Below are 25880 nucleotides of genomic sequence, written 5' to 3'. Positions count from 1 at the left end.
CGAGGACTTGCGGTACTGCTTGCCTTTCGGTGCCGAATCAGACTTTGGCAACCGGGTTCGGCACCAACTCGGTGCGGGTGAACTCTTCGGTGCCAGAGAGTGGGAACGGCAGGATCCATCTGGATAGCGGCGCCCAGCAGGCGATTGTGACCAGTGCCATCCCCTGGAGTGGACTTCTTCCGGTGCCGGGGATCGAGACTGGTGTTGGGAGGGCGATTCTGTTTCCCTTCTCAATGCAGGTCGGCCCGACGACCATGACCTGGAACAACTTCTAGGGGAGTGGCATTGCTCCACCCTAGGCGACCGGCCAGCCGGAGATCTACCTCCCCGCACCGGGAATCTCCTGAGCCATTCAGAGGGTCCCAGCACAGGCTTCCCCTGCAACACCAGTCCCTTCTCCCTCGGTGGAGGCATAGGCAAGGCCAACAAGGCTCTTGCTGCCTGAAAGGCCTCCAGTGTTGATGGCGCCGGCAGGAGCAGAGGGGCTCCTCCCTTTCTTGGAGTCGGGGCTGGCTCTGGCGAGTGGGTCTCAGTGGTCTGTCCCCTGTGTGGTTCAGTGCTCAACCCCACCTACTTGGACGGTGTGGGGGAGTGACTGCGTTTCGAGTGCTGCTTCCACTTCTTCTTCAGTACCGGAGATGATGCGCGACGCTGACAGTGAACTCTGTACCGACCCCACGCTTGGTACTAAGATGGAGCGGGTTGGCTTGGAGGCCAGACGAAGCGCTGCCTCCATGAGCAAGGCTTTCAAACGGATTTCTCTGTCCTTCTGAGTCCTGGGTTTGAAAGTCTTGCAGATCTTACACTTCTCCTTGCGATGGGCTTCACCCAAGCACTTCAGGCAGCTGTCATGGGGGTTGCTGAGCAGGAAATCCTTCCCGCAGAAGGCACACAGTTTGAAGCCCAGTGACCGGGGCATACTCCGGTTTTGGCTAAGTCCTGGCCGGGACTACCTTAGGTAATTAACTACCACTATTAACAGTTACTTAATCTAACTATCTAAGTTACACAAACAACGATAACAGCTCAAACAATGGGGAATGAAGCACTTGCAATGCAAGCAAAGGCAGTTCCAGAAACCGTCACAGGCGGAAAGAAGAAACTGAGGGGGCGTAGGGCCGGCAGCGCCTCATATACCATGGCATGTGTGCAGGCCTCCAGAGAGCGCCGGAGCCGGCCCTATGGGATCTGCTAAGGGGAAAAAAGTTCTGGTAACTGTGCACGGAGGCGTACACACATCTATAATGGAAAGGACATGAGCAAGCACTCGAAGAAGAAACGTATTTTGTAGCATTCTTAATTATTTATTGAGGAAGGCAAACACTGTCTTTTACTCATTAAAAAAGAGTTAACAGGTAATGTGATCTTAGATACTCAAACTCAGAAGATAAAAACTTCTGAATAGTTTCAGAGTATCTAAGATCACGTAACCTGTCAACGGTCTCCAACCCTTTTTTACTAGCACAAAGCAATGTTTCTTTGATTACAAAATCCACAGGCTAGTTAGTGTAAACACAAGTGTAACATTCAGCCTACATTCTGTTGCCTTTTTCATAAGTGATCATCTGAATCCAAAATGCTCATCAAGGCCAAATTTTAAAAAAGTGGTTACTGATTCCGGGGTTTCCATTCTTTGATGTGCAAGCTGAGACAACTTGGTTGATTCCCAGAAATGCTGAGCACCTGTGCTCAGCAGTCACAAATGCAACAAAACATACCCAGCAGAGTTTAACCCACTAAATTTGAGAGGTAGATAACAAAGGATACCAAACCGTATTAATAATTATGAGAAATTTAAAATTTAAACACCAATTTAAACATATTTATATTTAAAGAGTGTTAACGGCAAATGTTAAAGTACTGTAACTATTTCATCAGATAGTCATAGACTGAATGTTAAAGTGTTTATTGAAATCAATGGATTTCTGCAAAGATGTAAAATAGGCCCCAAAAACTTTTACATAAAAATTGAGTCACACCCTGTGTCAATGAATTAAGATTTGCTAACAGGCTCTTAATACAATCTCACTGGAAAGTTATAGTTAAAAAAAAATCCAGTGAATCAAAATCTGCCTTAAAAGTTTCAATAGTGTCCCAATCTTGACCTAAGATTTTATAGCATTGTTTTAATTCACTGTTAAGGTACCTATGGGACATATTTAAAAGAACAATTAGTAAACGTACCTCAGACATATTATATATGTATTAGATTATAATACCTTCAGACAATGAGCTTGTAACAGTAAGCCAAAAATGTAAAGGAAAATTAAAGCAAAGGACAGTTGAATTAAATGATTCATCACCTTAATACTGCCCTGACATACTGTGACACACAAAATGAAGCCTCATTTCAAGAAAGCACTTAAGCATATGCTTAACTTTAGTCTCATCCTTAACTCAAGCAAGTGTTTAAGCAACAGTCCTGCATAAGGATATTTTCCTGAACTGGGGCCTTACTGATTAATATATTAATTCCATGCTGTAAGATGTTCTTATTTGTGCAGGTTTGTGTCCTGCATTGTGAATACTACAGGCAAATTGTAGCATATTATATAATTATTAACATGCTGATTATATGAGTAATGACAGGTAACAATATAACTCCCACCTTCCTGCCACAGAGCAATAGTTGCAGAAAATAAGGCTCTACAACAGGATCATTTAAACGAGATTGGTCTCCATGATATAGAAAAGCTTTTGATGATTTAATATCTACCCTGTGACCAATTAAATATGCAGTTCCTTTCTTCATATAGCCACCTAGATGACAAATCCAACCAGCAGCAATTCTGCATGCACTCCTCCCCCGCACTATGCGTATGCAGCCGTTCTATAAAGAGCCCCTCCCCCATTCATGCACAGAGATTTGAGGCAGACAATAGAGCTGTACTGTAAAGTCCCAAATGGCATCATGTGGTTTTCAGAGATGGCTGAGTATTACAACTGGCTGTGGTGCAAAGGGCTGGGGGGTGGGGGCTGGCAATTTTAATACAACCATAAGAGGAAGCCAGTCTAGAGCAGGGGGTCCCTGGATTTTCTCCATTTAAGCTTCATAAGGTGCTCAGATGCCATGGTGATGGGTGCCATATAAATGCTCATAAAAATAATATTTTGAGGGAACACAAGAGCAAACAGCTTTGTTTCCAGTTTTACAGAGCCAGAGAAGAATTAATGGTAGAAAACCATTGCCTCTCTCTAGTAACCATACCTTCTCAGAAGCAAATTATTTTTTTTTTGGTGACCTTAGGAAAATATGTAATGCAATTTGTGTTAAGTAGCAGAAAATGCAGCCATTATAGCATTTCCACTGTCCGATATTACAAAGTCCTTTAATGGTGTAGCAGTAATTTGCTGAGCATTTAGTACAAAATTATAAATTAGTCAATTTGGAAAACTAATTTTGCAGATTTTTGAGGAAAAAACCCTCTTTGCTTAAATATAGAAAATGTTAAAACCAAAGTCAACCCAATGATTTATGTGTATGCACTCAACTCTAGATCCCAGGGGTTATCATTGTGTGCTCAAATCTATTATTACCATTGCTCACCATGGGAAAAAAGTAATTACATAAAAGAAAGGCTACCCTTTAGTGGGAGCAAAAGATAAGTGCCGTACTCAGGAAAGAGGAAAATGCTGAGATTTCAGTTAGCTTGTTTTTCTGTGAAAGGAATTTACAAAACCACCATTATATAAGCAGAGGGACTAAACGCATAGCAACCCTTAGAACAGGCACAAGTCAGCTGAATACAATGGTCTGGTTTTGAGGCTAAACAATATGATTTATACTGCAGACATCTGTGTGGTACATTGAAGACTTTTTTTTTTTTAAGGGAGATGAAACCACTTTTATGACCTACGTATAAAGCGACAAAAACATTAGGTGAATAATATATTGAACATGTTAATGTACCATTGTTTAGAACAGTGGTTTTCAACCGGTGGTCCGGACCCCTGGGGGTCCGCAGACTATGTCTAAGATTTCCAAAGGGGCCTGCACCTCCATATGAAATTTTTTAGGGGCCTGCAAATGAAAAAAAGGTTGAAAACCGCTAGTTTAGAACATACACACATATTTCAAAGAATTCTAAAGGGCAGCTTATACAGAAAGTACCTTTCATTGGTGACTCTCATACCTATCATTGTTATTTATTACTTATGCTGCCCTCGTCAGGACGAGGGCCCTATTGTACTAGGCATTTTACAAACACAAAGGAGATATAGTGCCTGTCCCAAAAAGCTTGCAAACTAAGAAAACAGAAAACATAGCAACATAGCAAAGGCCAGGCGAAATCTGCCCCAACTGCTGCTCAGCCTTGTCATTAAACTTTGGCAGATTTCTTTTAATGAGTTAAGCAAAGGATTAAATCTCACAATCTCCCTGTGTGAAAGGTAAATATTAATACTCTCATTTAACAGCCCACTAAACTGCTGCCTAGAGAGGCTAAGTGACTTGCCCAGGGTTACACAGCAGATCAGTAAGGAGGCTGGGAATAAACCCTCACACCCTAACAAACAGTTTTCATTTGGCTTTGGCATTCAAGGAGTTCAGCACTGGTTTTAATAAATACCTCGTCCTGCAGCTTTTGCCCTGGGGCTGTTCTGACTCCCTTTCAGCTGCCATATTTTTTATGTAGACAAACAATCCAGGTGAGCGATTTCTAATTTGCCTGACTGAGACTGTTCAACAGAAGGTGAAGTCTAAGTGGCTGAATGCCCAGGCAAACTCCACTCCAAGATTTCTGGTACATCAAATTTGAGCTCTCCTCCAGGGGAGGGTATCATCGTACTCTCGCTTCGAGTAGTGCTTTCTCATATCACACTGGGAAGTGGGAGCCTGTAAATATTTTGTTATTACTGGCTCTTTCATGTCTTCAGCCTAGTGTGGCCATACTAATCCGCCTTCTCTAAAGCTAACTCTAGCAGATTGCTTCTGGAAGTCATTGGGCCAAATTCATCCCTTATGAAAGTAGGTGCAACTCTCATGAAAGCTTCTCAGCCAAATTGAGAACTTACTGAAACTGTATTTTAAAGTCACAAGTTGGACATAAAGAGGTTCTAAAATGGATTGTAATGACAAAGCAGCATAACTCTGACTGATGGTATTTTGTGGGTATGCAAAACTAGTCTGGACTTCCATGCAGTGGGGTGGTTGTAGCAAAACAAGCAACTTGAGAGAGAAGAGGATAAAATAGGATCTGTGCTCCACTTTCTTGTTACTGCTGTTAAATGCTGACATTGAGGTTAGCACTCTACAAAACACAAGCATTAAGACTTGCTGTCACCGAAGCCCTACAGACTACAAGACAAGACACAGAGAGATAAGAGGCACTGGGAGAGCCAGAAGGAGGAGTTTATGATTTGTTTATCTCTTGATCCAGTACTTTTTTGTGTGTGTCATATGGACCTCATGGAAGAAGTGGGTATGTAGAAGAGATCAAAGTGGGGAAGGATTTTCCATGCTCTAAGGCAGAATGGTAGAAGACATGGAGGCAAAGGGGGAGAAAGAAATTATGTACAGCATCAACCCTTCACACCCTCCCACCACACTAGATTGGTACAAGTTGTTCTGCTTCACCAGTTACGTCTATTTCAGGATTAACTTGTACTTGATGTGGAATTTATGCCGCGGCTTAAATCCTAACTGATTTTGGTCCGCTGCCCTTAGTGGCTGCCTACTCTGCATGCTTCCTGAGGTACAAAACCCAATGGGCAGGCCTCCCTCGGGTGCTCCGCACTTTTGTTTCTCAGCAGAATCTGCAGGAATGCCACAAACCCCGGAATGAGACTGATGAGGAGAGTTTACAGCTAATAACTGCCTTAATATGGCTAGTTTCACAACATTTGTTTTCTTTATTTGCCTGTATGCAGTTAGGGGTTCCAAACCTTTGGTTGACAATACCCTCATTCATGTTTCTACTTCCTAATACAAAATTTACACGAGGATATTAAAACCCCAAGCCTTTAACGTTTTTAATAAAAAAGTGACAATTAAATTGGCACATGAGCAGCAGAGAAGCTATTTAAAGCTACATATTGTTAAGTTTCATCAGGATCCCAAGTACATATTAAAAATCTAATAGAGAAAAAGAAGTCACTTTTAAAATAAATGTCATCATTTTCTAAATGTGGGGGTTTTAATTTGCCCCTTACAACTCTCTCTTCCTTTTTAGGTCCTAGATGGGATTCCTGTTTAGCTCTGGCTCCCTTCCATACAGATTTATCTTCATTCGTACAAGTATCAGACATACGGGGTTTATTCTTCCCTTGTTGTGTGCACATAAGTTTCATTAAGCTTATTGGAAATTCTGTGCATGTGTAAAGAGGCCCCATTAGAGCTCCCTAACAGGCTTGTGAGGTATACCAAAAACTAGTCTACTGTGCATGGTTGGGATGTAGAGTAAGACAAAGTATAAAGCTGATGCTAGTGGGAATAAAGGTAGCAGTCTAGTATAAACATTTTAGACCAAATCTTCTGCACAGGGAAAGCTGAGGGGAACTGTACTCTCAGATCACAAGCTCTTTGGGACAGGGACTGTGACTTTATATGAGTTTATACAGCACATAACAAGCAGGCTCCATTCCTGCTTGGGGTCTCTAGACACTATTGCAGTATAAATGTTTAGTAAGATTAATACACAGTAATACTTTGCTTTAGATAAGGGAATTCTGCAGAGCAGAAAACAAAATCCTCACTGCTAGACACACAAAGAAAAGAAGATGATAGGGCATTAAAGTGCCAGGTTGACTATACCAGAGACTCTAGCCAAGACTGTCAAGAGTGACTAATGATTTCTGGGTGTTCAACCTGAGATACCTACAAGAAGCCAGATTTTCCCAAAGTCCTGAGGACCATTCTCTGTCTCAAATTGGCACCTAAAGTCACTAGTCACTTTTTACTATTTTGGCCTGTCGGCCTATTTATCCACACTCAGTTCAATGGAAGCTTGTCGAGATGGAGTAGGTTGAGAAAGACCGAATGGTCCATCTCAACTACAATCAGGCACCATGAAGCCCCCTACTTCGAAGGGCTGAAACCTATTAGTACCTGAAATGTGAAAGGCTCCATATCCCATTATCATTCTCCTGTATTATCAAGTCCTCAGGGCATCAGGACTAAACTCAGACCTGGTAAAAGCAATTACATCTCCACTGTCTTCAGTAAGGAGCACCTGCTTCCATGAGGCCTGAATTAAGCCCTAAGGTCCAGCCAAACAATCAGAAGAGACTAAACAAATAGTCTCATTATTTCAGACCTCTATAATGGCCGTTCCCAGAGGCTCCAGTCAGGATCAGGAGGACGCACTGTACTGGATACTGTACATGCCCAAAGACAGGAACTCTCCCTGCCCAAAGCAGCTTATAGTCTAAGCACATGACCAACACAGGAAAGACAGGGCAGGAGGGAGGGAGACAATCGAACTGATACATTTGTGGGGATATTTGTTGGGGAGGTGCTAGTTTTCTAACTATATTGATAAATCAGGACTTTCCCCAGCTGCCCTAAGCCTAGCCACTTAACATGTGCTGATTTCTTGAAGCCATCACGGCAGGATGTGGGTCTTGAGAAGAGATACGAGGTGGGGGAAGGTAGCAGTGTAACTGAGCAGTGTCATGTATAAAGGGTGTCACCTGGGAGAAAGTGTGAAGGCATGAAGCAGACAGTCAAACAAGTGGCAGCTAAGGCTGGCATAACCAGCAGAGCACAGCAGATAAGGCAGCAATACAAGGAGACCAAATTGGTTAAGTAGGAAGGGACAGAATTAAGACAAGAAGCTTGAACCTGGGTTGGCAGAAGAGGGGGAGTCAGAAGATGATCTCAACCACTGCAATTTTGCATGGGCCAGAGGAGGAAATGGAGGTGTGAGAGAAACCAAAGAGGAGGAAGATGTTGCTAGTTAGAGAATCTAGAAATAAATATTTCTCTCCTCTCCTTGTTCTGGTCAGCAAAACAAAGAGAAACACTGATAAACAAACAAATAAACAAACAAAAACAATCTGGGCTAGCAACATTACATGAGCAGACTGTACGGATTTTGCTTATACATAGTCATTTAAGATGCAAACAAAACATGAAAAACTAATCCAGAATTAACAATGGGCCAGATGGTAATGCTAGTTTGAAGCAATAAACATGAAAAACAGCTTCCTTCTGCTACTGCTGATCAATTTCCCTATTTAATAATTTAATCAAAAAGGCACGTTTCTGGTACCATACATATTCAACGTTAGAGGTGGGTTTGCTTCTTCTATTTTCTTCTTCTTTGCTTAATGCAGCAGCAAGATTTCAGAACTTGTTTAAAACATGACAATTCTTAGTCCTTAAAATGATAATTAAAACGAATACTTACCCTCAAAGGTTCAGATTGAAGCCTCGCTCTCTATTGCCAACAAAGATATAGTAAGTTAGCTGCCATCTGCAGTACCTTGATAGGAACACCCACCTTGCTGCTCCAGTGAATTTTGTTATTTAATGAATTTCTCTTTTGAAAAAAAAAGCAGCTTTTTTGATATCATTTAACTTTGGAGCCAATTTAACAGCTGAGTTGCAGTGTGAGTTCCTGGTAGAACACATCATCCCTACCCTACACATGAAGGGAAACTAGTATAGACTGAATGGGCTACATTCTGCAGTCAGAGGCAGGGGCCCCGTTCCCACAAATATGAGTGGAAGTTGGGTGTGCACTTAGGAGAGCAAAAGCTATCTAGCAACAGAAAGGGGAGGTTACTTACTGTACCTGATGGTTCTTCGAGATGTGTGGTCCTGGATCCCACTATGAATGCGCATGTGCACCATTTGCCAGAGCCCGAACTGTTGAAAGCAATGTCCGTCGACCCACGTGCACGCCTTGCGTTGCCCATGTGGTACGTCCGAGGTCTTATATGTCCGCGCTGTTCGATGCCCCCTCAGTTTCCTCTTACTCCTAGGCATCAAGCCGTAAGCAGAGGGGAGGGGGGGCGGGATTGGAATCCAGATAGGGACCACGCATCTCAAAAAATCATCTGTTACAGTACGTAACCTCCCCTTCTTCTTCAAGTGATGGTCCCTATGTGGATTCCACCATGGGAAGCGCAGCGAGCAGTAATTCGAATGGAGGTGGGGCTAGGGCTCTGTAGAAGCTAAAGTGTGCAGGACTGCAGTACTCACAGGTGCATCAATGGACGTAGTGTCAGTCAACGCATAGTGAGCCATGAATGTTTGCATGTTGTTGCTTTACAAATGTCCTGCCCAGGGACGTCGGCAAGGAAGGCTGTTGTAGCCACCTGTGCCCTTGTGGAGTATGCCCTGATACTTGGTGGGAGTTGAATGTTAAAAAGAGAGTAGCACTCTGTGATGCAATGGACAATCCAGCAGGAGATACCCTGGGTAGAGAGCACACGTCCTTTGCAGTGATCCGCTGCAGTCACAAAAAGCTTAGGTGATGTCCTGAAGGGACGAGTGTGTTGGAGATAAAAGGCCAGTGCCCATCTAACATCAAATGAGTGTAGGGTTCTCTCCCTGTTGGAAGAGTGAGGTTTGGGTTAGAAAACAGGAAGGGGATAACTTGGCTAAGGTGAAACTGGGAGGCGACCTTAGGGAGGAATTTAGGGTGAAGCCGGAGAGAGACTTTGCCCTTGTGGAAAAACAAAGTTGGGGGGGGGGGGACACGACGACGACGGACGGACAGACTGCCATCATGGCTGCTAGTTCACTAACCCAACAAGCTGAGGTAATAGCCACAAGGAAGACTACTTTCATAGACAGGTGAGTAAGGGAACAGGAGTATAAGGGTTCAAAGGGTAGCCTTGTGAGTGCCGAAAGGACTAGGTTATGGTCCCAGGCAGGGGTGGAACTTCTGATGGTTGGAAACAAATTAAGTAAGCCTCGTAAAAATCTAGTGACAGTTGGATGGCTAAAGAAAGAGAATCCATCCACTGGCAGGAGGAAAGCATTAATGGCCGCCAGATGAACTTTTATGGAGGAATGTGCAAGGCCCGGACTGTTGTAGGTGAAGGAGGTAGTCCAGGACTCTCAGGATGCTAGATAAAGGACGATTGTTCAAAGCCCATTGAGTGAAACGCCACCACTTAGCTTGATAACTGGCTCTGGTTGCTGGACACCAGCTATGCTTAAGTACCCGTCGTATTGGGGAGGAACAGGCATTATCTATACGTGAGCCCCATCCAAAATCATGCTGTGAGGTGGAGTGGTGCTGGATTGGGGTGTTGGATGCATCTGTGTTGTTGTGTGAGAAGATTTGGTAGGAGGGGAAGGGAGATCGGGGGGGAGGGGGCGGATGGAGAGGTGTAGCAGGTCCAAGTACCAGTGTTGTCTGGGCCATGATGGAGCTATGAGTTTCAGTTTGTGGAGCACCTGAAGAATTAGTGGAATGGGTGGAAAGGTGTATCAGAGATCCGATGTCCATGAGATGAGGATGGTGTGCCCCATCGATCCCTTCCCCAGCAAACCTCAGGAGCAGAAGAGGGGAAGCTTGTTGTTCATCGCTGAGGCAAAAAAGGTCCATGTCCCAGAGTTCCCCACTGTTGAAAGATGTGACGGAGAATGGGGTCATGAAGCTCCCATTCATGAGATGGAAGGAGCGACTCAGTTTGTCTATAAGGACATTGTCTGTCCCAGGTAAGTGTGTTGTCTGTAACATTATGTTGTGTTTCAAACACCAGTTCCAGAGGCGGACCGCTTCCTGGCATAGAGATAGGGATCTGGCTTCCCCTTGTTTGTTTGTGTAGCAGACTGTCAACATGTTGTCCGTTAGAAGCTGAACATGTCTGTCCTGGAGCAGAGGAAGAAGGTTGTGGCAAGCACATAGGACCGCTCTCATTTCTAGGATGTTGATATGCAGCCGTGCCTCCCTTGGGAACCATAATCCTTGTGTTGTGTGGCCCTGCAAATGACAGGCCCAACCCACAAGGGATGCATCTGTCACTAATGTAGTATGTGGTTCGGGTTGGTGGAACGGTTTGCCCAACTAGACTTTGGTCGGGTCCTGCCTCTATTTCAGGGAGGCTAGTACTCGTAGGGGGAGTGATACCTGTTTGTTCAGGTAGTATTTTTCACTCACCAAGAAGGACCAAGGGCATGTGGCGCAGTTCTTAAAGCTGGCTTGTTTTGGCATATTCCCCACACAAACAGGGTGGGGAAGAAACTTGGGGACTTATCTAATTCTCACTTCTAACTTCGAAAAACACTTTTTTTTTTTTTTTTACACTAACAATGCTAAGACTAAAATCTAACAACTATTTCTAATAAAATGTTACTTGCTATGCAAGATCTACAAAGAGAAGATGGAGTTCCAACTCTAGCCATGCGGCGGTAGGAGGAAACTGAAGGGGCATTGACCCGCACGGACATATAAGACCTCAGATGTACCATGTGGGCAATGTGAGGAGTACACGCAGGTTGACGGACCCTACTTTTAACATTTCCGGCTCTGGCGCATGGCGCACATACGGTGGAATCCACATAGGACCATCACTCAAAGAAGAACTTATACTTTCCCGGTATGGAATGGAATTACCTGATTCTCTTTGGTCTATTCCCATACTATTCCACCTTCTTGTGATATCGATGTACAGAATATCCGCAGAAGCCATTGAAAAATTGCTGTTACTTAGCTTGCAGTTCCTGTTAAATATAAACCAAATAAAGAGAAAAAAAAAGTCAGATTACATCCAAAGTTAGCCAAGTCATGGGAAGGCAATTGGGAAAAAGGTTTATCTAGGCCAAGTGGGCAACTCTGAAGGCACACAGAGCTCAGCAGTAAGCCATGGCCATCTAGCTTATTGCAGATACCAATCAAACCAGCATTAAACATACCTGGGCTATAATGGAGAAAGTCCTGTATGTTCTCACTTAAAACACGTCATGTACATAACGAACCTCCCCGTTTATTCAGAGACTGAGAAACCAGCTCTGCTAGGGAGTAGCTGTGAGCAGATCCAGTGCTATGGATTCTGCCACACCTGTAAATCAATTCTGAACGTTCAATGCGTTCAGCTTCACATCAACAGGATTAACAAGGCACTATATATGTTTTTCCAATAGCTGGATTTTGCTAGAGATAAGCAAAATAGACCCACTTAATATTTTTCATAAAAAATATGTCTTCACCAATTGTTACAAACTGCTACCTTCCTGGGATGATTATTATTCTGAGTCTATCACTGAATGAAATTCACTGATCCACTGGAAATGCCTGTATAAAGCTACATGGAGTATTTAAGAGATTGATCCTGCAAGGCACTGAACACACTAGCAACATTTGCTCTGAAAACTCCCTTTTTCTAGAAGGAGATGCTTCTGCTAGAAAGTGTTACATGTGTTTTGTTAGCTCGCTCTTCCAAGTAGCCAGGCTCAGTGTGCAGCCAGCCTTCACACCTGGGGCCAATGAGAAGATTCTGCATGTGGTTGTGGCCAAAGGCAGACAGTGTCACACATCACAGACTGACCAGATGTGATGGTGGTCTGAGGGCTCTGTACTTTGCCGACCAGGCTGCCGCAAAATGGCTTGGCAAGCTCCACATTTGAGGAGGAGAATAATAATTATGGAATAATCTTTAATAGGAATAGCTATCCATCTATCCTGACATTTATACTATGCTCATCACCAAGGTATCTAAATCAAAGCTGGATTAAACAGTAAAAAACACACTATAGTGAACAATCCTACACTGGCCCGTGGATGGAGCAGATGACCTACAGATTTTTCTCTCTGTAATTTGTATTACTCTGTTTGCTTATATTCATTCTTGACTACGAAGGGCATCTGGATGAAAAGAGGATCTCTGTATTTTAAGAGTGCATCTGCTTCTGCTGCTTATTTATTTTGTCATAGTCAATGAAAGACAGAAAATAGAATATTTGTAGCATAACTGGAACACGCACAGCCATTAAAAACAATGAAAATGACAAAATAAAAGTATATGAAAAAATAAATTGAATTCCTTGCCACCGCAAGTTGCAATTTCCTGATGCAAATCATTAGTGCACAATGTATCAGTGAGCAGCATTTGGAAAGTCTCCCTCCTGGCTGGGAACAGCAGGGTATGCACCCACAGTTAGGGAAAGTAAACCTGAAACCACTCTGCTTCAATATCTCCTCTTCACAATTTCCAAATCCAAATACACTCACATTCCTCTGGTTTACTGGAAATTAAACAAGTAGATCTGGACCATGAAAAATACTAACATTTGTTAGAGACCATCGACCTGCAGTGCAATAAAGAACCAAGTATTCCTAATTAATAAGCTTTGGACCGCAGGTCAGTGTGCCCATCTTCTTTTAAGGATCTATTGCCTTCCTTAAAAAGCTAGACTCATACCCAAATAAGTACCGTAAAAGGAAATTACCTTAATCTCCAATGCTATTATTTTCCTCATTTTTGATATCTGAATTATGTATGCTACAATGTTCCAGAACTTGCTTTTCTACATACAAATATGGGAGGAAAAAATAACTCTTTAATAATGTCTATACTCAACAGATTCAATCCATGCCAGCTGAACTGAGTGACAACCCTAACCGCTTCAGAATGCAGTCTGTATTAGCAAAGTAAAGATCCAGACTGATATTTAGCTGGATGTTTTCAAAGCAGCACAAGCAGGTACACAATCATTTTAATTTGGAGTTTAATTCTTCAAAGCAGCAGTGAGGAGTTTCCCAAAGGGATGAGAGGACAGGTCAATTTCAGCATCAGGAGGTAAAATAGACCCCCTTACTCTAAACACCCCTTTACATTCTAGATCCCCTTCAACCTTCTTAGACCTGCTCCATCCAAGTACAAGGGACTCTCAATTGCTCAAATATGCACTTCAAAGAGCTGGAAAAAAGAGTATGGGGGCGTAAGTTAAAGCAAGATGGGAGCTTTGAAAAAACAAACTAAACTAAGGAGTCAGATCTATGAATAAATTCTAGATTTTTGTTAACTATTTTAGGAAGCCAGTCATATGAAACTAGAGTCCTTCTGCTCTTACAGCCTATTCCCCAGCCAAACGGATAATCATCAATTTGTGGCATCACAACCATTTCCATGAAAGCTAATGCCTATGTCACAGGCAGCAAGTACACCACCATCCAATTAAAAAAAAAAAAGGATACTTAATAAATGCTGATACACACTGTTCTTATGCACATACTGAGATAGTGATTTAGAGTAAGAGGTTTACATAGTTAAGGAGAGAGGAGATAAATATACTTGGATATTCCCCGTTTTACCAGAAGAAAAAAAAATGTGTGGCTGGCCTGATATTAGCATAATTATTCCAATAAACTGCTGACTCATGAGCAAATTTCAAGAGATGGACACTGTGAAAACGAATTAAGGCAGAATATATTGTGCTTATTTCCCTACTGTCCTTTTTTGGGAGATATAGGTTTGAGTAGAGTTCAATTTTGCCAGAATATAGAGCAATGGTATCTCTAAATTAACCCCTCTATTGCTCCAGCAGTTTATATCTACTGTATTTTCAGAGAAGGGAATATGATCAAAATATTAGCTTATAATGAGGCAGAATTTAAAACAAAAATTGGCTACAATGAGGCTTGTGAGCAAAAGCAACTAGATTCCTAAAACTAAAACCCTAAATTCACTAACCAAATAGCTTTGGAAAATCAGCTGTATCAAATGGCATAGGAAGATACGCACAGAAAGATTACCACATTGTCCTTTCATTTTGAAGAGCTTTTGATTCTGAGTTCTAAATTTTGAAAAAGATTCTGCTCAGTAACAATTCTGTTCATAATTCAGATATTTGCTCAATTTCTTCTTCCTTCATTTACATCAAAGGACATTTGTATGAAAAAAATACTCAGGATTTTATTTTTCAAACCTTCTGCTCAGGCTGCTTGTTCCTTTAAAGTGACAATCCTCAACATGTGGAATCATGACAATTTCTACAGCTGCCAATGGCAATGTCACCTATTTGCCATTTTTCTTCTTTCCTTGTTAACACCAAGATAAAATGTGTGAAAAATGGGAACTCTCTTCTTGTCCCCATTCACTAGAATTCAGGTAGAGATGTCACACAATCCCATACGTGTGACAATACAGTTCACTACCATGCAAACAACTGTGTTCTCTAAGACTGGGTAATGCGATCACATGTACACGTATTTATCTCAGTAACCAGCAATGACAAGAAAGAAAATACAGAAGAGTCTGCAACTGTTCCATGGGGTTTGAGAGAAAATATTCTCTTTGGTCTTAACTATTCTATCACATAAACACAAGAATAGTAGTGCTATTGGATAGGAATGGGAGATCTTAAATCCTCTACTACATTTTTGCAATGCTCTTAGAGAGCCTCAAGTTACTAACCTTATAAATGTTCGGAAACCTGTTGGTCCCAACTTCATTGTCCCTTTTACTCCAAGGAATCGGATAAACAATGCAGCCATTCTGTCCACCAGTCGCAGATGGCTGAACTGTTTGGCATACTTTGGAAACACTTGCTTGAGACAAAGGGAGGGTAAGCTGGCTTCTGGATTTTTGCGGATATCATGTTCCAATTTGTTTGTTGGTTCTGGTTCCAATAGGTCTTCTTTTGGGTCTGATGCATACTCAGACAGTTGGGATCTGCAGCACAAACAGTAATTGTACTTTGTGATAAGATTATCACTGTAAGACACTGTATCAATCCACTATGACTATCAGCATCTTTAGCATTAAATCCTATTTTCAGGGATTTATATGATAACTTGGATGTAAAAATTCATTCTGGGCTGGAAGAAATCATACAAGCAACTTTGTTCAAAATGAGAAGATTAAAAAAAAACTCAGTTCACTTGTCTATAAATTTCAAGGAATAAATTATTTCTAGTTTAGGAGACCTTTATACTTGTACTATACGAGTGTGTAAAGAGATATGAGCCAGAGTTTTCAAACTCTGCTGTCTAAAGTTAAGCAGCTAAATTTATAATTACAAAACTAAATGGCCTGATTCTGAGTGCTACTGAGCATCCATAATTCTCTTGGAAATGAATGATAGTTTGGGGTTCTCAGCACCTCTGACAATCAGACAACTTTCATATAGGTTTGAACATTCAAGACCGTATCTCATTTTCTTTTTTAACTTTAAAGTGAATTTCCACATTTGTCAAAATGCTAGATTAACAGCTCTGAGAATGTAAGCCCTGCATTCTCCAAAAATCAGATACATAGCATGGGCAGAGGCAGTGCAAGCTTCCCAATACTCCACTGATGTGCTTCAACCAGGACACAGAGGACCCACTTCTAGGGTGAACTGTTTTTTCACACTCAATGCCAATATAGTCTGTGTCATTTCTGCACAAATCGCCAATGGAGATAGTGTTTTTTGTGACATGGAACCTGACCAGGGCAGAAAAGCCAAAGCAGGGACCACTGGACTTTCAGAGAACTCTCTAAAGCTTTGAGTGGACTTTCTCTGCCCTGTGCTAATTAGCTGTTTGCTCCAACCCTGCCTCTCCCTCACAGTCTCTTCACCTCAACAGCACTCCTCTTACCCTCTTGTCCCCATCACCCCCTACCCTTCAGCTGATGCCCTCTTAACTAACTCCCCACCACCAAAAAATCATGTAACTAACATGATGTTTGCAGCCATCACATTATTCACTCCACCTGGGTGTTATCTGCCTTCCCACACCTTGCACCTGTCTTATCTATTTAGATTGTAAGCTCCTGGGGGCAGGGCTTGGTTTTTTTTGTTTTGGGTTTGTACAATGCCTAGCACAATGGGGTCCTGGTCCATGACATAACAAATCATAATAATAAAATGCTGAACAAGTACTCCAGAGTGACATGATGGGTCAGGATGTGGATAGTCGATGGGACAAAGTTGAAGTCCAGACAATTTCTGGTTATTGAAATCCTATGACACTTTTTAAAAGAGTGATGGTATTAGCCCAGATTTTCTGGGCACAGTCCACTTTGGTTAAGAAGATCCTGCCTATCTAAATGCCCCCTGAAAGTTCAGCATTCTACTGCAATGCTCATCATGTCAGTGCAATCTGTCACACTTCTGAGTATACATGTATCAGGGTATCCCTCACAGCAGTCTCATTTCCCCCAGCTCACTGCAGTAGGCTACTAGTCTAGCACCAAGCTATCTAACACAATAAAGAGTTAACTTCATAAAACCAAAGTGTATTGGCTAGAAATGCTACTATGGACACCACTATTTAAAGGGTCTCCAGTTACAAAGACAAGGTTACGTACCAGTAACTGCTGTTCTTCGAGACGTGCTGCTCACGTCCATTGCACTATAGGTGTATGCACGCCTCCGTGCACGGCTACCGGAACTTTTTTCCCCTTAGCAGATCCTGTAGGGCCGGCTCCGGCGCCCCCTGGAGTCCCGCACACATACCGTGGTATATGAGGCGCTGCCAGCCCTACGCCCCTCAGTCCCTTCTTTCCACCAACTTCGGCGGTGGGGACGGGGGGTGGGTTGTGGAATGGACATGAGCAACACATCTCGGAGAACATCAGTTACTGGTAGGTAACCTTGTTTTCTTCTTCGAGTGATTGCTCATGTCCATACCACTATAGGTGACTAACAAGCAATACCCTGGGGGTGGGCCAGAGTTAGTGGCGAGCTGCTGGCAGCCCAGCCCTGCTGAAGCCCACTCCTTCCCGCGCCTTAGACAGAGGCGTGGTGGGATGTGAAGGTATGCACCGCCAGCCTGGCAGCTGCTTTGTAGATGCCCTGCCTTAGCACTTCCGCTAGGGAGGCTGTGGATGGAGCTTGAGCTCTGTTGGCTGAGCTGTGGCATCTGGAAGAGGCACCTTCACCTGTTCGTGGCCGAACGCGATGCAGGAAATTATTCCCAAGGAAACTGCGCTGGGTGGAGACCGGTGAACCTTTCATCTGGCCAGATGCTGTGAGGAAGATCTGCGTCGCTCTCCGGAACGGCCTCATACATCTGCTGTAGAAGCCAGGGCCCCACTCGCGTTTTAGTGAGTGCTACCTTCTCCTCCCTTCCAAACCGTGTCTTTCGGGGAAACCTGGGAGAATATGTGATTGGTCCAATGAGACTGGGCGACCACCTTGGGCCAGAAGGCCCGGTGCGGTCTCAACTGAACTTTATCTTATATACTACAGTATGGGGGGGAGCTCTGAGGTCAGAGCTTTGATCCTGGAGACCTTCCTTGCCGAGGTAAACACCCCCAGGAAGGCCACCTTCCCAGAAGGCCAGAGTAAAGGGCACAACGCCGTGGATTTGAGGGAAGAGGGGGGGTGCCATGGGCCGGGAAGAACCAGGTCGAGATCCCAGGGAGGCACTGGGTTGCGGGCCTACGGATAGAGCCTCCCACCCCTTTCAGGGACCAAACCGCCATCTGATGGGAGGATCGCAATCCTCCTTCCAGCAATTGATGGAAGGCTGATATGGCTGCTTGGTGGGCCTTCAGGGAGGCCAAAGTCAGTCCCTGGAGCTTTAGCTGTGGCAAGTATTTCCTGGATTGCCTATAGTGGCGTGAGGCCAGGCAGAGCATCCCAGGACTACTCCCGGAAGGCAACAGACACTTCCACTTAACCCAGTACATGACCTGTGTGGAGGGCTTCCTGCTACCCAGCGGTACTCACTAGGCTTGTTTTGAGCAGCTCACTCATCGCCTCTCGGCCACCCATCTATCAATCCCTGAGGTGTCAAGGGCCCAGGCACCACAGGTGACCGTGATCCTTGGAGTTGGGATCGCGCTGGCTCGGAGGCTCCCGTGGCGGGCGATTGAGAAATCCAACAGCATGCTGAAGTCATGCTGGCATGGCCCAGCCGGAACAAAACGAGATGGCATCTGTTTAACCCCTCCTAGTTGAGCAGGACTGTACGCAGGAGGGGAAAGGCGGGAAAGTGAATAAGAAGGTCTCTGACCGCTACAGACGGATAGCTTTGGCGAGCGCCCCAGCCCCTCGGCCATGGAAAGAGCAGCACCGTGGACACCTCGTGCTGCAGTCTGATACAGACGGACTCCTCTTGGGGAAACTCCACGCCCCCCCAATGGTCGTAGATGCCCTTAGTGGGCGCCGCAACCCTTCGTGGTGAGGAAGAGAGACCCCTTGACGCGGTCCGACTCACCGTTCCTCACCCCCAAGGTGATCAGCGCCAGGTCCTAAGGACCGATAGGTTCCCTTCATAAGGCTGATGAATGGGATCCCACCACCTGACAATGTAGTACATGGTCGCTATACTGTCTGTCAGCACCTGTACCTCTCTGCCCTCGATAAAGTGGAGGGACATGGGTGGCGGTGGCGTATGCAAGGTCAACAAGGCTCTTGCCGCCCTTCGCCCACCGAAGTCGACGGTGCCAGTAGGGGCGCTCCACCCCGTCTGCTCCGACAGTGCAGGGGAGTATTCACGCTCCGTCTTTGTGGTGCTGAGTCAGGTCGTGCCGACAGTGCCCTCTGCACCGGTGGCATGCTGGATACCACAGCGAAGCAGGATGACTCAAAGCCGGCTCGGGGGCTCCATCAGCCAGGCTTTCAGGCGGATTTTCCGGGGGTCTGAAAGCCTCTCTTCTCACGAAGGGCTTCTCCCCACGCTTCAGGCAGTGGGGGTCAGTTAGTGGTAAAGTCTTCCCACCGAAAGTATGCGGCTTGAAGCCATGACACCGGAGCATACCTGCTCCCGGTAAAGTCTGAGCTAGACGATCTCTAAGTCTCTAACTGCCACTACAACAGTTATTAACCTAACTAACAAATTAACACAAAAAATCCTGTATAAATTTTAAACACGGGGAATTAAGCACTTGCAATGCAAACGCAGGCAGTTCCAGTAACCGTCATGGGCGGAAAGAAGGAACTGAGGGGGTGTAGGGCCAGCAGCGCCTCATATACCAGGCATGTGTGCAGGAATCCACCCTACGGGATCTGCTAAGGGGAAAAAAGTTCCGGTAGCCGTGCACGGAGGCGTGCATTGACCTATAGTGGAATGGACGTGAGCAAGCACTTGAAGAAGAAGAATCAACATTTCATTAAAGAGGCTTTCTGTTGCTTCATTATGTCCAGTGCTATTCAGGTCCAATAAAACAGCATGTCAGTGATGGCTGCCTTCCATCAAAACTCAGTGATTCCTTTGCATTGTTTAAAAGCCCCATTTTTTTCTTCTCTAAGTAAACTGTTTTTTAAACAAAGAAAGATCAGAGGCTGTAGAAAGCAAAAGTCCTGCTGCAAGTTTCACACACGAACACTGAGCAATTCTAATTCTAGACAACAAGCTCTCAACATGTTACCTGAAAGAAGAAGAAATCAAATCGTAACTCAGAGGAAGGGGGTCAGGAGAGCAAGGCCAACAGTACTGAGCTAGAGAAGGTGATTAGTGCACTACTCTCTTACTTCCTGTGCAATGACTGCGTGGCACCATCCCCAAGTAGAAAATTAACTTCAGCTGTTGCTGGGTTACTAGCCAACACAAAATCAACACCTACGTGTCATATATGCATCTGCACTACTGCTGGCCCATCTGTTCTATCTGCAATTTCCTTTGCTTAGGATGAGGTTGGAGGGGGATCCATTACAAAGAAAATCTAAAGCTGGAGGTTAGAAATAGCTCTGATCTTACCGGTCAACTTTAATCTAATGGGGATTAACGATGAGACAAATGATGTTATTTTTACACTTCTAAAGATGTACTGTTACAAGTCACAACATATTGACTAAACCAACATAAAAAATCTCTCTTCGATACAGGCTAAGTACATATCCTAACAATCCTAAATAAATATCCTAAAAACACATTTCTAAACATATCCTACCATATCCAGCTTGAAACCTGGCTAACGAGATACAGGTCTTCATTGTGTGCTAAAAGGTCATTTGCGTGTAAGCTCTCACAGAAGAGAGGGGGAAACCAATCTCAAAATCAATGGCACTCCACTAAGAATGCCATGTCTACAACTTCCAGTGATCAAAATGTAGGGAATGTTACCCACAGAATCCTTCCTAGCCTTAAATGTCACAAGAGCACATTGGGAGAACAGCATCCCTGTGGTCACCAGCCAGGATAAAAAATTATACGCGTTTATAGATCACTGTGACCCAAAAGTAACCCAATACCATGCTGTCTCCTCACTGTGGTCTTCCAATTTCTACCTATCGCCTGAGTCTTTCCCTCCCCCATGAGGCATGCTGTCCATGCCTTTGCACAGGAGCAATTCCCTGCAGGTGCAAGCAGCCCTCAATAGCCATTGCAGCTTATCCCCTTCACTACATGTCTGGTGCTTTATCCAGTCTATTTTTAATTGACTCAGTGATGGGGTTTTCCGTCTCTGCCTTGGAAGACCTTTCAAAACGTGTCACCTTGCACTTGAATGGTCATATGAGATGGGCAAAAGGGACCTCAATTTAACATCTCATACAAAGGACAGGACCACTTTGCAGTCCTCTAGTATTGCAGTTTCTGCAGTTTCAGCATAGACTATGAGGTGAAATCCTTTTATGAGACTTGAAACCCATGACCTTGTAGGCCAGCAACAAAGACAGATAACAAATGAGCCATAATTACATGCTTGCCAATTGCTCTGCCTTCTGCTATGTGTTTTATCAGAGATGTCTTTTTTAACCAAAATTTGCTTTAATTCTCAAATTCCTAATACTTTTCTTGTATTGTACCTAAACACATTTTATTTGCATAGACAATCACCTTTACTCTCAACTTTTTTCAAAGAATTTAGTATTTATAAAGGGTGCTGGATTGACTTCTCTTGAAAGCAAAGTCTTCTTTATCACAGAATACATATCGGACTGACAGCAGCATTGCAAGCTTCCCTGCCAACATGCCTCAAAGCTGTTCTGGAAGAACAGGGACAAATTCAGTCATGGAGTCAGCACGTACATTGACTTCAACAGGAGCTGTATTTAAGTCCTCGATCTCTAGGGGTGAGAGAGAGTTTGGTCTATGCTCAAGGGTCTTCACATTTATATCTTTAGGGCTAAATTCTGCCCACAGATATACATTTGGAACTCACTGCCTTTAGTGGGAGTGGCATACATGTTTCTGAAGGCAGAAGTTATAGTCTTTACTTCACAAAGCCTTAAAGTCTAGCTGAGAGACCATTTGTTGTCCCTATGTACAGCCTTAAGAAGATGGTTGAAGAACTGTTTACTGGAGGCCCATAAGTTTGGAATGCTGAGTCAAATCATGTTTGTGCCTTTCTCCTTGATGAGTAGGAAAGCTTTCTTTCATTTCTAGCTTGTTTATTTGTTTGTGAGAAACACTGATATTGAGGAGGTGGGCAACTGGGGCCTAAAGTCTTGTACAAGCTCTGGTATGTCTATTGAAGGATGCTGCCCTTTGGGTACATTTTTATTTTAATTACATGTTTTGTTTGCAGAGGCCTTTGGGTTCTGAGTACTTTAGAAACTAAAATGTATTATCAGTATTATCTGCTATAGCATTAATTGGCAGTTCCAGCAGAACCCATTTGTGATAATTTTTTTTGTAAAGTGAACCAGTGTTCACTAGTAACTATCCTGAGATCCCCCAATTCATTTTACAGAGGTCACCAGATATATAACATAAGATAGTTCTATAACAGATAACACTACCTTTCTGTACTGAGTCTGAACCAGAGGACTAGAAGACAAAAAGCTTTGTATCCTGTTACAACTTCCACAAGCCATCCAATACCTCAACCTTTCTGAGTCTTATTTTTGCATTCCTTGTTATGTGCCTATGTTTAGCCTAACAGCTCAGAAAATATCTCTAGTTAATTATTAGTGAAAAGGACTTAATTGGGTAGACAATGCAGTACAAGTGTTACAAATCTCCAAAGGAAATGAAACCTCTAACATATCAGTGAAATTTGCTTTAAAAACCCAGCATTGAAAAAACATTCATGAGTTCTAAATTAATTAACTTACTTGGACTAAAACAGTTTGGTCCACCTATTATCATAATATGTTCTTAACTTCAGTTTTCCATAGTCACAAACAGGATGAAAATGTTATTTATAACATAAATGATATATTTTTCTTAATGCAAAATTATTATTATATGATCCATCTGAACACTCTTGCGCTACAAATCATTTTATTATTGCAATGTCTGATATCCCAAAGTACACGGCCCAAAACTGAGATAAGAAGAGGTAACAATTAGATCCTTCCCCAGTTTTTGCAAGCAGGAGATTATTTAATCTTTAGGCAACACTTTTCCTATAATGCCTTAACATTTAAATGATGTCTTACTTAGTTTAATTTACATAGTATGTTTGCATACAGTAATATGCATTGATTTACAAGATGAATCCAGTTTATTTTCTTTAAAAAGCTCAGGTCTCTATAAACAGATTGGCTTAGTTATTTTAATGTTAGCCAGTGATTCATCTATTATTGTTACTAACTTTCAAAATGATATAGTGTGAAGATATCTATATTTTAGACCTGCTTTAGTGCTTCAGTACTTCAAATTACAAGATACTCAGTCAATAACTGCAATCTATCCCTTCAGCAAGAGTATAGAAAACAAAAGCAACTTCATATCTGGATGCCCCAGAGTCTAGAGGGATTGTTTCATTTACAAGCAACATCCCTATATATTAAGGCACACAGGAAGAGATTACGTGCAATTTGGCTAAGTTATGGCTGTGACTTTATTTGAATAAATAATCACACACAAAAATGCAGATTTGTTTCAATTTTCTTCTATCTCTGCATGTACCTAAAATCAATCAAGAAAATTACCAGGCAGTGAGGTCTAATGGACTAAAAGAACAGTGCCGGAGCAACCAGCTACCAAGTTCTAATTGTGCCTCTGACAATGACATGTTTTGTGTGCATTCAACAAATTGGTTAACCTCTAAAAGTCCCAGTTTCCTCATCTGGAGAGAAAAAGAGAAGGTAGGCTGGGATGACAATATTTAATTATCTCCCTCAAAGGAGTGTTTGTGAGGATTAATTAAGTAATGTTTGAATGCCTTGAAAATGTAAAGCTCTACATAAATGCTAACTGATAGCTAAGCTACTCAGACACACCAAGCACAGTGATAGCAGAGAGCTTTCATGTCCACAATACGCTATTTTCCCCACTTGCTTATATTTAATTTCTCACCCATTTTGTCCTAACATAGCAAAGAACGAGTCCTCCTTGGCTCCATGTCTGATGAACATTTCAGGGAATTGCCTCACCCCCAGTCTAGCACTGGTGCAGTACTTTTACCACCTTGCTCAAAGAAGGACTAGATGGTACTAATAAATCTGTTGATCAGTCTGTAGTAGCACTCACTAGACCAATGCAGGAGGAGCTCCTTCAAATTCTCAGTGTAGACAAGACCCTTGCAGACAACTGACACGCTTAGGTTCCAATTCCAAAAGAAAAATGTTTATATGAGGGGGCAAATTAGGATGTTGAAAATGTTTCTTAAAAGCAACACTTTCTCACTCATTTAAGTCAAAGAGGTATTTCATCAACCATTAAAAAAATCCCTCACCTCTGAGCAAAGAAAAAGCATGAGAAATTTCCACCCATCAAGTACTTTCCCCAAAAAGTTGTAAGAACCTTTAAGCAGGCACTGAAATGAAAATCTCATCTCAGCGCTAACTATGGATACAGTGTCAGCACTGGCAAACTACATACTTATACTATACATCTCACTTAGCTTCCTCATGGCCAGTCTGCCAAAGTATGGTTGGAGCATACAGCCAATTGAGAACCTGCACTCTTACATTAACGGCATGCAATTCACCCAGCTTCTGCCCTACATTTAAAGCTATCAGGAGAAAAGTAGAGGAGTAAATCTATGAGCATAGGAAACAGAAGCCTGACCATTTGTTTGAGATGAAAACTCAGAACTCTGCATCCCCAGGTGTCAAATCCTCCCCCACAAAATGTGCTGCACATATTGCTGTTCTGCATGAAGTCTGCTAAAAGTCTGTCTGAGGCATAAGTCTGTTTCTGCATGGGGTGGTTGAGGGCATTCTACATGCAGTCAGAATTAAAGATAAAGTAGCAAAGCAATCTTCATTATATGTATATAAGAGTTATAATCTTATTAATACTACTCATTATAGCTATATAGGAGCTAGGTATTATCATTACATCATGCCCATGACATGTTTCAAGCTTCAAATGCTTTTCTGTTTAAGTCCTCCTTAAACAGTTTTTCGTCTTGCAATGGGCAAGTGTATTCAAATTTCTCCTTAAAACACCTTGTGCTTTTATGGATAATTAATTCACTGAAACCAAAGAAAGAAATTTCCAAAAGTCAAAATTTGCACCACATTCAAATCTGGGCCTCCACCCAGCCAACCAAATTATCACTGGTGTAATCCAATTGACATCATTGTGGAAAAAAGAGTCAAACTAGAAAAAGCTTAGGAAGTTTAACTATTGGATTGCTGTTAGATTCTTATTAAGTATTTGAACATCAATGGTGCTCAGAAGCTTCAGGCAGGCCATGTGCTAAGTGATGTACCAATACATATGTATATATGGTCGGTCCCTCTTCCAAAGATCATACTATCTAAGAAGACATTCATATACAGTACACTACATGTATAAGCTCCAACATTATATTAAAAAAGACAGTGTGTAGGCAGCTCTGTTATTTTTCGCTTGAAATCTCTTGCACACACTGTCACAATGTTATTTTATCTTTCTTGTGATTGTCCAATTCCCTAAACAAACGCTGAGATAAATAATGATGTTCTCAAATAAATGCTTCATGTTTATTCAGCATGATATATTTTTACATTTTCTCCTCCTTTTGGATATCATTGAAGGTTGCTATCATTATAAGTTCAGAAAGTGTAAAAACTGATGGTAATTACTTGGTGGCCACTAAGCATACTCAAGTTTTCATTTTCTTTCCAATAGTTTTTTAAATGCCCATCATCAAGACTAAGTTAAATTCACACTAGGATACTAAGAAATTACTGCTTTTGTTACACTGATCTTTTGTGTTCCTGACTAGAT

At 42.7% G+C, this 25880-nt stretch overlaps 1 protein-coding gene across 6 annotated transcripts in view; it reads right to left on the bottom strand.

Moving 5' to 3' along the window:
• Positions 1 to 25880, bottom strand: part of TTLL11 (tubulin tyrosine ligase like 11) — a 113482-nt gene that overhangs the window by 8417 nt on the left and 79185 nt on the right. For 4 of the 6 annotated variants that reach the window (XM_067541758.1, XM_067541759.1, XM_067541761.1 and 1 more), the window contains 2 exons: positions 15313 to 15570; positions 11514 to 11620 (listed from right to left, as the gene is read on the bottom strand). In XM_067541758.1, the coding sequence (XP_067397859.1) occupies positions 11514 to 11620; positions 15313 to 15570 (365 nt within the window). Of the gene's footprint in view, positions 1 to 3910; positions 4022 to 8348; positions 8379 to 11513; positions 11621 to 15312; positions 15571 to 25880 lie in introns of all 6 variants that reach the window. The other 2 variants (XR_010918585.1, XM_067541760.1) reach the window with 2 other exon arrangements.

The sequence above is a fragment of the Emydura macquarii genome, unplaced genomic scaffold (genome assembly GCF_026122565.2).
Source record: "Emydura macquarii macquarii isolate MOO-44397 ecotype Brisbane River unplaced genomic scaffold, CSIRO-AGI_Emac_v2 contig_691, whole genome shotgun sequence".
Classification (NCBI taxonomy): Eukaryota; Metazoa; Chordata; order Testudines; family Chelidae; genus Emydura; species Emydura macquarii.
This window is presented reverse-complemented; position numbering and strand designations above follow the sequence as displayed.